Below are 17,547 nucleotides of genomic sequence, written 5' to 3' on the forward strand. Positions count from 1 at the left end.
GTGTGTGTGTGTCATGCTGTGTATGTGTGTCTGTCTGTGTCATGCTGTGTGTGTGTGTCTGTGTCATGCGGTGTGTGTGTGTCTGTCTGTGTCATGCTGTGTGTGTCTGTTTGTGTCATGCTGTGTGTGTGTGTGTGTTTGTGTCATGCTGTGTGTGTGTGTCTGTCTGTGTCGTGTGTGTCTGTGTCACGGTGTGTGTGTTTGTCATGGTGTGTGTGTCTGTCTGTGTCATGCGGTGTGTCTGTGTCTGTCTGTGTCGTGCAGTGTGTGTGTGTATGTGTGTCTGTGTTATGCTGTGTGTCTATCTGTGTCATGCTGTGTGTGTGTCTGTCTCTGTTACGCTGTGTGTGTGTGTGTCTGTGTTACGCTGTGTTTGTGTGTCTGTATGTGTCATGCTGTGTGTCTGTGTCGTCTGTGTCACGGTGTGTCTGTATCATGATGTGTGTGTCTGTTTGTGTCATGCTGTGTGTGTGTTTGTGTCATGCTGTGTGTGTGTGTCTGTCTGTGTCGTGTGTGTCTGTGTCACGGTGTGTGTGTTTGTCATGGTGTGTGTGTCTGTCTGTGTCATGCGGTGTGTCTGTGTCTGTCTGTGTCGTGCAGTGTGTGTGTGTATGTGTGTCTGTGTTATGCTGTGTGTCTATCTGTGTCATTCTGTGTGTGTGTCTGTCTCTGTTACGCTGTGTGTGTGTGTGTCTGTGTTACGCTGTGTTTGTGTGTCTGTATGTGTCATGCTGTGTGTCTGTGTCGTCTGTGTCACGGTGTGTCTGTATCATGATGTGTGTGTCTGTTTGTGTCATGCTGTGTGTGTGTTTGTGTCATGCTGTGTGTGTGTGTCTGTCTGTGTCGTGTGTGTCTGTGTCACGTGTGTGTGTTTGTCATGGTGTGTGTGTCTGTCTGTGTCATGCGGTGTGTCTGTGTCTGTCTGTGGCATGCAGTGTGTGTGTGTGTGTCTGTGTTATGCTGTGTGTCTATCTGTGTCATGCTGTGTGTGTGTCTGTCTCTGTTACGCTGTGTGTGTGTCTGTCTGTGTTACGCTGTGTTTGTGTGTCTGTATGTGTCATGCTGTGTGTCTGTGTCGTCTGTGTCACGGTGTGTCTGTATCATGGTGTGTGTCTGTGTCATGGTGTGTGTGTGTGTCTGTCATGGTGTGTGTGTGTGTGTGTGTCAGTCGTGGTGTCTGTGTGTGTTTTAAAAGTGTTTTACTCACCTTTTTTTTTTCCAACGTCGTGCTGGTCTCTGCCTCTATGACTGAGATCATCAAGCTTGATGATCTCAGCCAATCCGCACTGACACAGGAAGCGCCTCTAGTGACTGTCTGAGTGTCTGTCACTAGAGGTGTCACTAGGAAGCAATGTAAACACTGCCTTTTCTCTGCAAAGTCAGTGTTTACATTCAAAAGCCTGCAGGGACAGGCTATAGACACCAGAACCACTACATTAAGCTGTGTGTGTGTGTGCGCCTGCTAGTGAGCTTGCTTGCTTGCATGTGTGTGTGTGCCTGCTAGTGAGTGAGCTTGTGTTTTTATGTCAATGAGCTTATATGTATATTAGTGAAATTGTTTGTCTATGAGGCTGTGTATCAATGAGCTCATGTGAGTATGCTTACTGTATAATTAAATGTTTTACTCTGAAAGGACCAATATATTATATTAGAAAAAGCAATATATATATATATATATATATATATATATATATATATATATATATATATATATATATATATATATATATATATATACTTTTTTTATATATATATTACTCTATTATCTGGGGTGGCAAGACATATCCTTACATATTACATGCGACAATATATGGCGCAATGACTTATGGGGCTGGCATAGATTTTTTTTTCCAGGGCTGCTTTGTATCCCCAGTCCGGCCCTGGAAGTGAGGACTAATTAGCAGATTTCAAGGAACTCTGTGGACACCTTCTGTTCTGGCCAGAAGCATCAGCTAACTATGCATACAGCAGTGGAGAATATTATTACATACAAACAAAGCAAACTACAAGGACAGATGTTTAGTAATAGACTTGGTGTTTAGCTTAGTGTCTTTCTATTGTAAATTATACTTTACTGTTGTGAGTACCTTATAGCTGATTTGTGGGGTATAGTAAAATAAAGTAAAGTATGCCTACATTTTTTAAAATTTTTGCAATTCCAAAAATATATATGTTTAGGCAGAACAGCCCACCTTACTAGGAAAAAAAGAACATATCAAGGTATATATATAGTTCTGTTTAGGCAATATGTAACAGAAAATTAAAGATGGACAAATAAATCAAACAGGATACACACACCTACGGGATCAAAAATACATTGGTGTTAAACAGGCATGATAATGTAAGCATGCGCACACTGTGAGGGGAGGGTGTACGTTACCACGAGATGCAAGAGAGGAGAGAGAGGTGAGAGATGGAGAAAAGATCAACCTGTGCATACAAACGCTGATGAACACTGCAGACTGACAAACAAAAGGAGGCACAAAATGGAGAAGCTGGAGACAGAAGATAAAGAAAGAGAGAACCTGAGAAGTAGACCTCATAAACAATTTTTTTTTTTACAAGCGGCCACAGATATCACTACCGGGCTTCCTGCTTCCAGCTAACAGAGACCTGAATCAGGGGGCTCAGCTATTAAAATGCCAAAGACAGGCAAGCATTAAACAGCCTAAGCCATACTACCAGTAACAGAGTTTTTGTTCATAACTAGCTAATAGCCATCCAATGTATGAGCATGCTGTATGTGTTTGGCTCCTATCCAAACCTTGTTAAGGATCTGTAAGAGTTGAAGCATTTACAATATCATCATAATTTATATCTGACTTGGCTTAGTCCACTATATATGATTCACAGTTATTTCAACTACAAATTTAACCCATAAGAGGTGGGATGTCCGAATTTATTCCTAGGAAATTGTGAGGAACTGCAGCTAGGTTAAAAAAACAGCAAGTTACCTAACGCATTGATTAATTATACAATCTTATCTGACCCCAATCAGGGGTGAGACAACAGGTTTTTGACGGATAACTAAGCATATTTTTAACAGAGATATAATATAGAGTATGGCTGGCTTGGCTGTGGGGTACGGATGACTGATTCAGTCTGGAAAGAGAGCAACACCAGATAAATCAAAATCACCAGTAAAAGCTTGATAATTGAATATAACGGAATATCCAGACATACCCTGCATGGTGATACGGCTTATCACCTAAACATTTTTGTTTTTTTGATTTTTGAGACCCTGATCACGGACTCTTATATCGTCATTGTAACGGATCAACTGGCACCCCGACTGGGTACCTCCGTTGAAAGATGCTCCTAGCGCTTCCAGAGGACTCCAAGCACTCCACCAGACACCATAAGCACCGCAGGCTGCAGCTATCTCCCTTCAGAACGAAGCAGGAACAAGCTCTTACAAGAGCTCAGTGATTATAGCAAGGGAATATGCCTAGCATAGCAATCCCTTGTAGCAGATTCCCCCAATAAGAGACAGGACTCAAGTTGAGGGTAAAAATAGAACTCCCTGGCTGCTAGCTTGCAGCCCTTTTTATTAGGTGCTCCCATGAAGGGGAGGGACACACACAGTAACGTACATTAACCAATCACACAATAGTTACATCCCACACATAGCCCTCCCCTCTACCTGTAAACTAATTATCTGTACACACAGGAAAATACAATTATCCTAGGTAGGGAAAATACAGTTTTTACACAACATTCATAACTCCCAAAATATACATCACATTCGCATAAAAATACATATACACAATCAATCCATTCGGGAACAACATACTCAAAAATCATACGAATTGGACCAGGGGTTCAAAAGTTAGTACAAATGTGCATTTTACCTTCTGGAAGCATGGTTTTTAGAAGCTCAAACTAGTTCCCCAGAATCCTCTATCCTGGAGACAATGGAGAAGCTGATTTAATTATATCCAGGGACAAACACAGCCTCCATTAAGCACATGTTACCAGCAACCACCAAAAGACATAAAAATACATAACTCCTGTTATACTAAACAGAACCCCCACATTCAACCTATCCCCAGATGGCTTGGATCTGAGCGCTCAACATATCCAAACAGCGTTTAGATGCCACAAACACAGTTCAAACGCCATGGGGTTTAAGTTTCGTATGGGCTGATGAGAGGGCCCATAATCCTGGGGCAGCCCAATAACCCACAGTATGCCCAAATACCGTGCATAAAGGGCCAAATCGCCCAGAGACCGTAGTCACAGGGTAAGAGGTGGGCAAGCAGCCCCCTCCAAACCACAGTGGCGAAGTGGCTTTCGCTACAGTCATTATCTACAGTAATCTCCTATTTTCCCTATGGCTTCAAAACTCACTCAAGACAACAATAGAAATGACCAAAAAGGGAATAAACAGGAAAAAAGACTATCTGTGTCCCCCCTCCTGCACCAGGAAATGTCGGATAACTCAGGAAAAAAACATTGCAGATGCTTCAATGCAATTTACAAACAATTTGTCAGAACAGGAGACAGAGAGTAATACAGTTTAGATGACGTCCTCAAGGAGCTAAAGAGCGATATTAATAAGAAATGCTCAAATTTTAAAATAGATCTATCCACCATAGTATCAAGAATTCAAAAATAGAGGAAGAGGAAGATGCAATAAATTCCCAACTTCAAGATCTGAAAGAGACTCAAAACAATTTGGAGACAAAAATAATATTTCTGGAGGAAAAAATCTATTACTTGGAGGATCGATCACGAATATCTAATTTAAGATTCAGGAATATCCCCAAACAAGTCACAGAATCTCCAATAATTTATTTTTTTCCATATTCTTTCATCATATCAACATATTGACACACTAGAACATTGTACTATACATAACATTTCCTACAGATTTGTTATTTTATAAACAATAAACAGTTCATAGCATCCAGTAATTTCTCCAGTAAATTCACTTTAGCTGTTTTAGTAGCTAAATTGTTATGTAGAAACCCCTTTACTCTCAAATAATTAACGATTTCTTTACTATCTAAATTATATTCTGTTTTTAATATAGAAAAATCCTTTACCTTATTGTTATTCAATAAAGTATTTATTCTTTAGAGACCGGCTTTGATCCCATTTTTAAATATAAATCTTCTATATTATTAGATACGCAGCACAAAGGAAGGAAGGAAATTAATTTGTTTTGAATCATTAAACCTTTTTTAAATTTCTCCCATTGTTTTATGATATTTTCAAGAATTATACTCTCATTTTTCGCCACTAGGGTGCTTTGCTTTTTACTCTTTATTTGCCAGAAAAGCGTTCTTAAATCTATTTTGTGTTTTTCTGTCTGGGTCAGGGATTGTTCCATTTTGTACCATTTTTGATCTTTAATATTCTCTAATTGAGTGGTTAAAGCATGTGCTAAATTATAGGCCTTCTGATAGTCTTTTAATGTGGGTAGTCCTAATCATCCCTTTTTGACTTTCACTGCCAAACGTTTTGCACTTAGGCAGGGGTGTTTTCCTAGCCATACAAGCTTGTTAATAAGACAATTTAGCTGTCTGGACATGCTAAAGGTACCATTCGAAATCTAACCGTGTTGATTCTCCCCCACCATGAGACCTCAGCGTTTCTTCATTCCCTCAATTTCTTGCCAGTTTCCTTTAAAGTAGCATAAAGTTTGATTCCATTATTTTAGAATGGTCCCGTGTGATCTAAATCCCTAGACAACGAAATGATTCCTGGACAGAGAAACCAAAATTCTGCTTTAAGCCTTCGATGACGTCCTGGGCAAGTTAAGTGGCATTGCGACCGTTTTATCTAAATTCAGATCTGAAAACTCTTTTTTATAAGGGGTATCAAATCTCTCATAGAGTTTGTTGAGTCACTCCGAGTCAGTACAATGTCATCTGCATACATAGTTATTTTAATACTGTCATCTAAAATGTGCAGACCCTTGATTTGAATGTTGGCTCAATGCAATCGCCAAAGGCTCTATTGCCATAAGGTATACTAGTGGTGAGAGCAGACACTTCTGTTTGGTCCCATTTTTTAAGTGGAACCATTCAGAGGAAAATCCGCCCCCTACCACCTTGGCCGTCGGAGAGGTATATAAAGTCATTATAGAACCTTTGATAGCTCCAGTTATCCAGAAAGCCTCCATTACTTGATCTAAGAAATCCCACCTGACTCTGTTGAAGGCTTTTTCAGCATCTAGCGACAGAGCCAGGAGGGGCACCCTTTTTTTACAGGCCAAATCCATCACGTTTATCAATATTCTTATATTAAAAGCTGGAAATCTGTTTGCCACGAACCATACTTGATCCCAGTGTATTATCCTGGGTATTATATTGCTGATTCTTGCTGCAATTACTGCAGAGTACAGCTTTATATTTGTATTTAGTAAGGAGATGAGCCTTTTTGAGATGAGTTTTTTTATGCTTAGGGATAGGCACTATGTAAGCCTTTATCATTTCAGAAGGTATTTTATCTGTAGACATAATGTAGTTAAACATTATGGTGATCATACCCACTAGAGATTACTATTCAGAGATTTATAAAAGAAGCTACCGACTGGGGGACTTAGTATTTTTAAATTTTTTGATAGCCCTAACAACCTCCTCCGGTAAAATAGAGTTGTTTAGTTGTTTTAGTTGATCTTGTGATACTTTTGGTATTGTATTTAGTGAGAAAATCTGGTATATTAATTGGCCCTTGCCTATCTGGTAAATTATATAGATTTGAATAAAATTCTTGGAATGCCTGGCCTATTTTCTCTGGGTCCAGAAAGGTGGTGTTATTTTCGATATTATTTACTTAGCTTTTTGATTTTTTTTTTAAATCTGCTAGTGAGTAACTTCTCTGCCTTATTTCCTTTATAATACCAGGTCCTTTTAAGTTTTTCCTCTTTAACTATTTTTAATTTCTTACCTTTTACTGTCGATTGACTTGCCTTGTTTATCTTCTCCAGATTGTCTAACTGTATGCATAAGCCTACTAGATTCCTTTATTTATTTTTTTCATCCTTCCAGATCTATAATTTTTGTTTTAAGATATTCTATATTCTGTTCCAAAGTTATCATTTTATCTTTCTGTAAATTATGTTAAAGAATTGAATGTTCTACTTTTTCTTCTAGAACAGAGAGTTTATTACTTTGAGCATTTCTCCTTTGAAATCTTCTGAAACCAGTTGTATTTCCTCTTTGATTTTATCAAACAAAAAATGTAAGCATGCATTTGAAAAATCATTCTCAATATACTGTAATTCTTTTGAAGAGGTCTCCTGTAACTCTCTGTCACCTTCTTTTTCTAGTTGAAATTGAATGTTGTTTTCATCCTCTTCGTGCCTCTGTGATTGGTGTTGACTGATTATTCTCTCTGTTTTTTCTTGTGGTGAAAAAAAGTAATTTGAGAGACACTTTTGTATTTTCTGTTCTATTTTCTTATCCTTCTCCTTTTTATTTCCTTGCTTAAACTCGCTTAGTTCAGTCGCCATAATTGGGAAGGAGGAGAGTAGGGCTGACTGGGAGAGAAAGAGACAGAAAGTCTTCTAGTTTCTTTCTTTACTTATCTTGTTTTTTTAATTCACAGTTTAGTGGATGTGTTCTTGTTCTTAGTTTTAAAAATTTCAGAGATCCCTTTTCTCTTTTTTTACCCACCACCCAGGGCTTCTTTCTTTATCCTATTTTCCTCCTTTTTCTCCCTCCTTTTTTACTTTTTCTTCTGTTTTCTTTTTCCTTATGATGTGATGGCCCACATTTACTGAACGTTAATGATATATTAGATGTATTTACAGAGTTATTGACGTTTAACTGCCCCCAATTTCACATTTCTTTTCCCTATTGCAGATAAGAGCAGGGTATAATTGTTTTTCTATCTTTATACAAGTATATATAAGAACCAGGTGTATATATGGTATACTTGTTCTTTTTATTAATTTGAAATAGTTACCGCCTCTTTAAGTAGAAAACAGATATTCATTGTGTGTTTCTTTGTAAATATATTACTGGTAGCTTCCCACCTTAAGAAATATAATAATGGAAATAGGAGTATTTACATTTCGGCTATGCTCTACTTCGTGTATCACTCTTTTTATATTGAAGAATGCAGTATGTACACAATGCACTTGCCACCCTCCACTGCCAGTTGTTGGATCCACCTGTTTCTTCTGTCCGTTCACTTTCCACCGATCACAAGTCAAGTCACAAGTTTTGTTCCCAAACTGCCTTTCACCATGGGCTGCACAATGCAAGCCTCTTCAAGCTATTCGCCTGTATCGATGTCTCCTCCATCAGCAACAGACGCCGACACTCCCTTCCCTCGATGCGCTCGTGCCCCGCATAGCCCGCGAAACGTGACCAGCGTTCGTCGTCACATCATAACTCCACCCCTCTCGTGATGGAATCTCCAAGAATTTCGAATTGAGTTTTTACGAGTCTGGGCTTACCTTCTGATAAGCATAGTATGCAAATGGAGCGCTGCCACTGAATATTCCGTCCCAAGACAGATATTAATGAATTTCCATGAGACGTCCTGGTGGCTTTTCACTTCTGTGAGTTTAAGACCAAGATTATTCAAGCAGTAAAAAAGAAAACAACTAATAATGGAAAATTTCAATCTATTAAAATTCTCCCAGATGTTTCATACTACACAAAATCCAAGAGAAGAACATTTTCCCCCTTTTGAAGCAGCATAATTTGAAATTTAAATGGGGTCAGCCATCATCTCTACAGGTCCTCTACAACAACAGCTGGCAGACTTTAATATGCATTAAACAAGCAAAAGATTGGCTTAAAGAGATTAATATTAATTACTAACGAAGAAAGAACAAAGTATAATGATATGTGACATTGGAGAAGGGGAGGAAGAAGAGGGAAGGCAATAGGGAAAGATTTTCAATTGGTTAATCACTAATGATTTTTATTATGCGGTTTGTTTTTTGTTGTTGTTTTTTTTAAGATGGCTGGACGGCCACCTATAATAGATACGGTTTTCCACACTATTTAGATATTTGGCAGACACTATATAATTACACTAATTACAATTGATAAGGCCTATTCACATAGTGTAATTTAGATTTGCACCATAAGATGAATGAGAAGTATTTTTCCCTTTCAATTTTTGTCACTGTGTGTTTATGGTTATCCCAGGATGAAGGGATGAATGGCTATATGCATATTGGTAAAATAAGAATTATTAGATTTGAAACAATTTAAATACTGAATTGGACATACTGCCCATTAAGATGGGCCTCACTGTATGATACACTGTTAAGAGAGAAGTCTAACATAGGTTTCATACAGGAGACCCACTGGATTAAACGGAATAATAGAATTTGGAGGTATAGTAAATTCCCTACAACGTATTAAAAATCTTAAATTTCTATGCTAGTATAAAAAACTTGATAAAGAGGGAAGGTTTGTTGTTTTAATAGGTCAATTAAGTGAGCAAGATTATACCATGGTAAACATCTACTTACCTAATAAAACTAAGTCTAAAACTTTGACAAAAATTTGGGAAAAGGTAAAGGCAATACGCAGAGGCACATTATTGATGGTTGGAGATTTTAATTGCATACTGGACCAAGCCATGGATAAATATATCAGCTCTATTGATAACACATTGGTTAAACAAGCTGCTACAATGAGTAGGCTTTGTAAAATAATTTTAGCTATTTGACTCCTGGAGACTGTTTCATCCAGAAGAACGTAATTATACATACAGATTGATACCACATGGTTCTGCCGCAAGAATCGATATGATTTTGGACAATATTCATTTGGTAAACACTATAAATTAATTATTATAAGAGATAATACTTGGTCGGACCATGATGTAATGATAATGGAAGTAAAGGATATATATCAGAGATTCCCCCACCGATGGAAATTGAGTGTTGCCTTATTAAAATCTAAAGAAAATATAGAGCATATTAATAAGATGTCTGAATATTTTTTTCAAGATAATTCATCAGAGGAGATCTCCTGTGAATGTCTCTGGAGTACCTTTAATACAGTAGTAAGAGGTTAAAATAGCAAGTCAGGAAAGAAAGAACAGAGGCCTCAATTTGTCAGTTCTATATATGCAGTTTTATAATCTTGCTGCTCAAAATAAACTAATTTCTCATCAGAGAGAGAGAAAAACAAATAAATGATACATTCAAAAATATCCGGAAGGACTGAATCCAATTAAAAAAGGTTAAAAAACAAATTTTATTATAGTAATAACAGAGTAGATAAGAACAAATTAACTAAAGAAAACAAAAATAGACAACAAAATCTACAAAATAATAAAAGATGGTAAGAGATATTTAAAGCCAGAAGAAATAGGTAATGTGTTTAAAAATTTCAATGAAAGTCTTTATAATATGGAGGATAACTCAACGTCTATACAAATAGACAATTATCTAAACAATTCTGACATTCCAAATGTAACACCGGAACAGTTAAAGATTTTGAATCAGCAATTCGACCAGGCAAAGGTCCAGTACGCAATTAGCAAATTAGAACACAGAAAAGCTCCAGGACCGGATGGCTATACAAATGTGTTCTACAAAGTATTTTAGAAAAGCGTTCTCTCACCTTTGACGGCAACATTTAATGAACTAGCAGTTAACGGTTCTGCATCAAAGGAGTTATTAAGAGCAAGCATAATCCCCATCTTAAAACAAGACAAAATTCATACTGATTTATCAAACTATCACCCAATATCTTTAGTCAATATAGACATGAAAAAATGCCTCTATTTTATCAGAAAGACAAAAAAATCTTGCCCTCAGTGATACATCCCAACCAGATAGGCTTCCTACTTGGTAGACAGTCATGTAAACACAAGAAGTGTCATGTAAACACAAGAAGAGTTGTGGATATATTGGATTGGGTATGACATGGAGGAGTTCCCCTTCTGACTCTGTTGGTGGATGCAACAAAAGGCCTTTAACAGGGACGGATGGGGATATTTGAGGAAAGTCTTGGCCCATTTTGGCCTTACAGGTTGGATTGCAGAGGTGATTAGCATGCTGTATTTGTCTTCTTCGGCTCGGATAGTGGGACAGGATTTTTGTACTGATTGGTGTAATATATCTAATGGAACGAGGCAGGGATACCCTCTTTCTCCCTTATTATACATCCTGTCTATAATACCCCTTGCCATTAATATAAGAAACAACCCTCTGATTAACCCCTTAAGGACCAAACTTCTGGAATAAAAGGGAATCATGACATGTCACACATGGCATGTGTCCATAAGGGGTTAAAGGAGTTATATTAAAAGACCGTGAACTAAAGATATGCCTATATGCAAATGACATTCTTATCTCAGTAACAGAACCAAATATGTCCCTACCCCACCTTATTCAGGAATTTAAAAGATACAGTAAAGTATCGAATTATAAATTGAACATGAATAAAACTTTGTTTGTTACCAAAAAGATTGAAGTCAACAATCTTAAGAGGCTTAAAAAGGATTATGACTTTAGTTGGTCATCAAAGGCAATACGATATTTGGGTATTGATATTACTGATATCACCTTAGAGTAACAATGGAAGTTAATTTTCTAAGACTTCTTAAACATACTAACATGTCACTAAGGGAGTGGAGGCATTATGAAATATCTTGGTGGGGGAGAATTAACACTATTAAAGCATACATCCTCCCCAAGTGGGCATATGTATTTCGAATGCTAAGCCTGGCAATACCAAAGCAATGGTTAGATATTATCCAATCAAACTTCACAAATTACATCTGGATAGGCAAAATACCTCAAATAAATACCCAGATCTAGTCTAAAAGAGATCACCAGGGGGGGTTAGGTTATCCAATTATTAGAAATACCTATCAGGTGAATATGATCATCCACATTCGTAAACTACAAGTCAATGACTCAAATAAAAACAATCGTAATATAAGTTGGAAGCAAGTAGAATAGGCATTGATAACCCTTCCCTGTTGTAGAATGATATAGGAAATAAGAAATACACTACCCACATAGAGAACTCCATAATTCTCTCTCAAACTCTGATGGAGTGGCAATATTTAAATAAAGAGTTAAAAATTGCTAATAAGATCTACGATTGTTCAAACCTCAGAATACTAGATTTATTAATGCCTGATATTACTCTACGCAACTGGACCAAACAAAGAGAATATACAATAGGAGAATTATGTAAGAATTTTCATTGATTACCCTTTGATAATTTGAAACAAAAATTGGACCTCTCCCACTAAGAGATATTCAATTATCTCTGAGTTCAGGATTTTCTTAAAAAACATCTGTTAAAGCAGAACAACGATATAGTTAAGCTACTTAAGAAAACATTTAACGGGATAAGTAAAAAATTACCTAATTCTAAAACAATGTAATTATTACGTTTGAAAATGCCTATAATGAAATCATCAGCAGTGAAGCAAAGAGAAAAGATCTAGCTATTTCTATACAATATAAGGCCTGGAATTCTTTACTTCTAAAACTTAAAAATACATCCACTGCCTCAACATTCTCGAGACACAAGTAAAAGTCATGTACAGATGGTTCCAACAAGGCTCACTAAGATCTCTCCCTCAAACTCCCCAGTATGTTGAAGGTGTCTTCAACAAGAGGGCACCATGTGCAACATCTGGTGGAGCTGTTCTAGAATAGCACAATTCTGGGATTTAGTTTTTAAAACTATAAAAGATGCTGTTGATATATCGCTGACTAAATAAACAGAAATTGCCTTATTCAATTTAAACTGTACGGTAGGGGTTTGAAAATCCGATATTTTGATCATCCACTGTATCATGGCAGCTAAAATACTAATTGCTAGGTACTGGAAGCAAGTATTAATTCCAACGAAAGAGCTTCTTAAAAAACAATTGCTCTTCCAACTGGAGATGGAAAAAAGTATTAATCTTTATAATTACCACCCATTTCATAAAAAAAACAATTTACAGAGAGCTTATAGAAATTGTTACTATTCTATAATATAGAGGCTTAAAAAGAGCTAACAATACAAAATATTGTACAGCACATAGATCAATTTGGAGTATATTATAAGTCCATAACCTTAACCATAAAGTGCATCACAGTAGCCCAAAGTTGTATATATGAAAAAAAAATTGTATCCAGTATTCTGTAGTAGGTATCACTGCAGAGATGAAACAAACACTCCCCTAGGGAAATATGGGCTTTGTAATATATAAACAATCAGATAAATCATATAGTTACCACACTCTGAGTCTGTCTATATAACTGGCTAATGTAATTCAGCTTTGATGTGATATTGGAGCTTCCACTGGAGTATTAGGAATTACTTGGACCTCATTGATGAAAAACCGGAAAGGCAAAAGCAGTCAAGGTAAAAGTAAATAACATTTATTTCAAACAAATATAAAAATATTACATTAAGGTAACTGGTATGCCAAGGTCCAAATTCACAGATGTACAGCAAGCACAATGCATTTTCCTGAGGTGTCCTCAGGTGTTTTCCTCAGGTGCCATTGATTGCTGTATGGTGTTCCTGTTTTTAAATTGTGTTTTCACTACATTTTCTGTGCTAAGCTCTGCCCCCATCATTTCCGGTTCCGCCGTCCATCTTTCGCTTGCGCTTGCATTCCAGCTGCCATTTTTTTCGGGAAAGATGCATTTCATGCATTCCACGCTCGTGTTAAGTCCCTTTCTTAGTTCACAGTGATCCTATTTGTACATGGAGCATACCTACCACCTTTGTTTCCCATTCCACAGTAGGTGGTTGTATTCTGAAAGGTCCATTCTCCATATTAGATAAAGGCAATGATACATAGAATAAACTAAAAAAATAATAGAACAATGTAAGAGAAAGGTAATAAGTATAAAAGTCATTCCTTTTAAGTAAAATCATTATTAAAGAGGATATTTCCCAATGAACATTAAATAAAACATATATATATATATATATATATATATATATAATTTATAAAAAATATATAGGTAAAACTTGTTTTTAAAACCTTATTTTTTTTAAAAGTATATATAATTCCTAAAAGTCTATGAACATTAAACAAAAACATTCTTAAGGATTTTTAAATATAATTACAAAGATCAAACTCTGCATTAAAGCCATTTAGAGAGAGGGTTTCCATATCAAAGATCCATTTAATCTCTATTTTATTAATTATCTTCATATGGTCATCTCCTCTCCATGGCTTTTTAACTCTTTGCATAAAGTGCATTTGTCTAAAATCACCATTGTGAAATTCATTAAAATGTGCAGAGACTGATTTAAAACTCTATTTTGGATGTTACTCAAGTGTTCGCCAATCCTTACTTATAACGGTCTTGTGGTTCTCCCCACATATTGGAGACTACTTTCACATGTCAGGAGATATATTACATTACTTATATTACAGTTAATACAACTTTCCACTCTATATTCTTTATTAGTTACACTTGAAGAGACATTTTCTGTATTTCTAGATAAACTATTTGTAATCTTATATGCCTACACTAACCACTATTATAAAAACCTTTTAGTGCTTCTCCCTGAATATGTCTATCTCGTTTTTCTTTTTCAGGGATGTAACATTTGGTTAAGACTTTTTAAAAATTACTAGCCTCTCTATACACAATTTTAGGTTTTTCTCCAATAAAAGTTTTATATCTTCAAGCTGCTTTAAAATGTGCCAGTGTTTGGATAAAACATTTATAAAACTTTGGCTCTAGGAATTAAAATTACATATAAAAGCAACTTGATTTTCCATTTGTGTTTATTTTTTTATATTATATTTTAAAATATCTTTCCTGGGTTTTTCATATACGTCTTTAAATTGTTTTTCTACCTCCTTCTTCTCATTTCCTTTTGATAAAATAGTTTTTTCTTTCGTGCAATTCCTTTTAAGGAACTGTCCTACTTGATAATTTTAGTTACACATCTATTTGGTATGCTTAAAAAGAGCTGTTTCTTAACTTAGCACCACGAATAAAGTTAGTTAATACAGTATTTGGTACCGCAACCACAGTGTATGTATTAGTGACGGGGCAATATGGTTTCCTGTTCTGTACCGTAATAATTTTTACGTCTGTTTGTGACTTATGTCTATACATTGTTTGTCATTTTTCTGTATGATAAGGTTTTTATGTGTCATAGAAATGATTAAAAAAATACATTGTGTAAGCAAAATACTGAACTAGTCCCTATTAGTAAAGAAACTAGCAATATAGTCAGTTGTGATAAATGGTAGCCAGCAGAGAAACCACAAATGTAGATCCCGTGTAAATGCCCCTATAATCTACAAGTACATTTCGAAACCAACTGACCCTAAACCAAATAGAAATATCCCAAAGTATTAAAAATAAATTGCTGTGCTAACCATAGTGAAACAACAAAAAAATTGTGTAAGTTAAAAGTGAATCTTGATCTGTGTTTTTTCTGCTAGTTTCATTACTAGTGGGTACCAGTTCAGCATTTTGCTTGCAAACTTTCATGCAAACTTATATTCTTAATACATATACATTTAAGCACAGCTAAGAATAAAATAAAATCAACTGAGAATGTACTAAGTTTAACTTTTTCTGTAATAGAAGTGAGAATAATACATAGCAATGCAATGCTTCAGGTATCACATATGCTCAGAGTCAACAGTGTTTTATTTAATATGGCTTTCATAACAAGATTGGTAAAATTGTATTATAAAATATTATTAAAAAAAATGTAATTTGTATAAAGAGAGATGTACATTAAGGAACACAACATAGTAAACACAAATTATAAATATAAGATCAAAACAGTGCAAATGCATTGAATAAAATGTAATTTGATTCTTCTCAGGATGGAGTCATTGAAAATAGGAAACTCTGGTTATGGATAAAGAGAAGGTTAAACTACAAATCAAAAAGCCAGTACAGAAAGCTACAAAGAATAACAGAAACTGACCAAAACTGGCCTCCACTTAATAGAACAGATTATGCCACCAGGTCTGTCTCTGCAATGGACAACAAGACAATTATTTACAGTAATGCAATTCATCACATCCCAACTGGAGACATGAAAGTACCATTCCAGGAAGAGACTCATGTATAAAGTACAATGCAAATAAATTATTGTTATTTTTGCTTTTTGCATTTGAAGCAGTTACACTAAAAGTAGATTATTGTATCTGAGAATATTAACTTGCATTTTTCATAAAAGCCTTAACCTATATTACCATGAGTGTAATCTTAACAGTTAATATAGTAATATATTTTTTTTCATATATAATGCAAGTGTTCCTCTGTTAACAAAGCAAATAAACCTAATAAAAGAGTATTACACGTATGCGGACTAGTAAATATTACAACTCATTTGGAGGTATAAAAGCTACTTTAGGGTGGGGCACTGACAGAGTTAATTAGAACCATGTCCTGCTGTACTTAAAATAGTAATGTATTGTTACAAGCAAATTCTATTCAGTAAATGCTATGTGATGATTGCCATTATTTGCAGTATATGTAACTAGCAGGAAAACATTAAACCAAAGGTTTTAGCCTTGGACCACGTCTACAATTTGTAATTGCAATTACTGTATCTACTAGTTGTTGTTATTAACAAATGTTTATGTATATTTACGGACAACCTTGAAATTGAGACCTTAGTTTGTTATGTTATATTTTTTAGCTGATTTGCTCCAATCAATGTCAAAATGTATAATCAAAGCCATATTCAAGGGTGTGACACCCAGTGTAATGCAAGCCCCTAATTAGGGTTTTGCCAAAAAGAAAAAAAAGAACTGAAAAGCCACCACTCACATCAATTCCGCTTTCGGCTATTGCTCTGTGTTTTCTGCTTAGTCCACTAATACATGTGGTGCAGTTTTCAAGAGTAGTCAGTGGCTACCAGAACATTAACACAAATTTGAATTGACACCTTGGAGCACCCTTCTTGCATAAATACATTATCAACTCTGCTACCTCAAATCCAAAAGTACAACATTTCTTCATGGAGTTTTAACAAGTGCCAGGTTTGCTGACACTCTCTTAGCATATCCTTTTATTTGCTCCTGAACTTTCATGCGAATAACACAGTATCTGGACTAAATCTGACTGGCTCCAATAGCATTGTGGATTGGCCTGATAAGGTTTTGTACCACCCATGAGTCAGCTGGAAGTCAAAGATGAAATTTTTCAACAGGAAACAAGCCCAGCCTATTTATACTCACCTGTACCATTCATTGCTGCCCTATGGTGGTTCTAGTTAATCTTGTACATTTACATTCTCTGGTATCCGACTCTTGGTGTGTTTCTTGCTACTCCTGACCTCTGTATGCTTCAGAACACAGCCAGTTTACCATTTATGTTTTTTTTCTACTATCTTTAACCTCGGATATTACTCTGACTCTGTCCACCATAAGCCCGGTCACTCTAAGAACCCGTACTTGGCTAGCCTCTCCTTTCTTGTATTCTGGGTCTGAGTCATTTGTTTCCAACTCCATCCTGACAACAAGTATCTCACAAGGGGGTTATAATTCACACGAAAACTTAACCATAATGTGGTTCATGAATCCACACATCTACATCATAGTCTTGAAGAACTATCTGCACCGTAAAGAAGACCAAAGAGTCCTGGAAGGTATGGTGTGGTGCCTACATAT

At 36.0% G+C, this 17,547-nt stretch overlaps 1 protein-coding gene across 1 annotated transcript in view; it reads left to right on the forward strand.

Moving 5' to 3' along the window:
* Positions 1-16,061, forward strand: part of LOC134586876 (probable cation-transporting ATPase 13A5) — a 196,899-nt gene extending 180,838 nt beyond the window's left edge. Inside the window, exon 30 of the mRNA XM_063442778.1 lies at positions 15,750-16,061. Within this exon, the coding sequence (XP_063298848.1) occupies positions 15,750-16,001 (252 nt within the window). The 3' untranslated portion in view covers positions 16,002-16,061. The remainder of the gene's footprint in view (positions 1-15,749) is intronic.
* The last annotated feature ends 1,486 nt before the right edge of the window (positions 16,062-17,547 follow it).

Source organism: Pelobates fuscus, chromosome 2 (genome assembly GCF_036172605.1).
Source record: "Pelobates fuscus isolate aPelFus1 chromosome 2, aPelFus1.pri, whole genome shotgun sequence".
Taxonomy (NCBI): domain Eukaryota; kingdom Metazoa; phylum Chordata; class Amphibia; order Anura; family Pelobatidae; genus Pelobates; species Pelobates fuscus.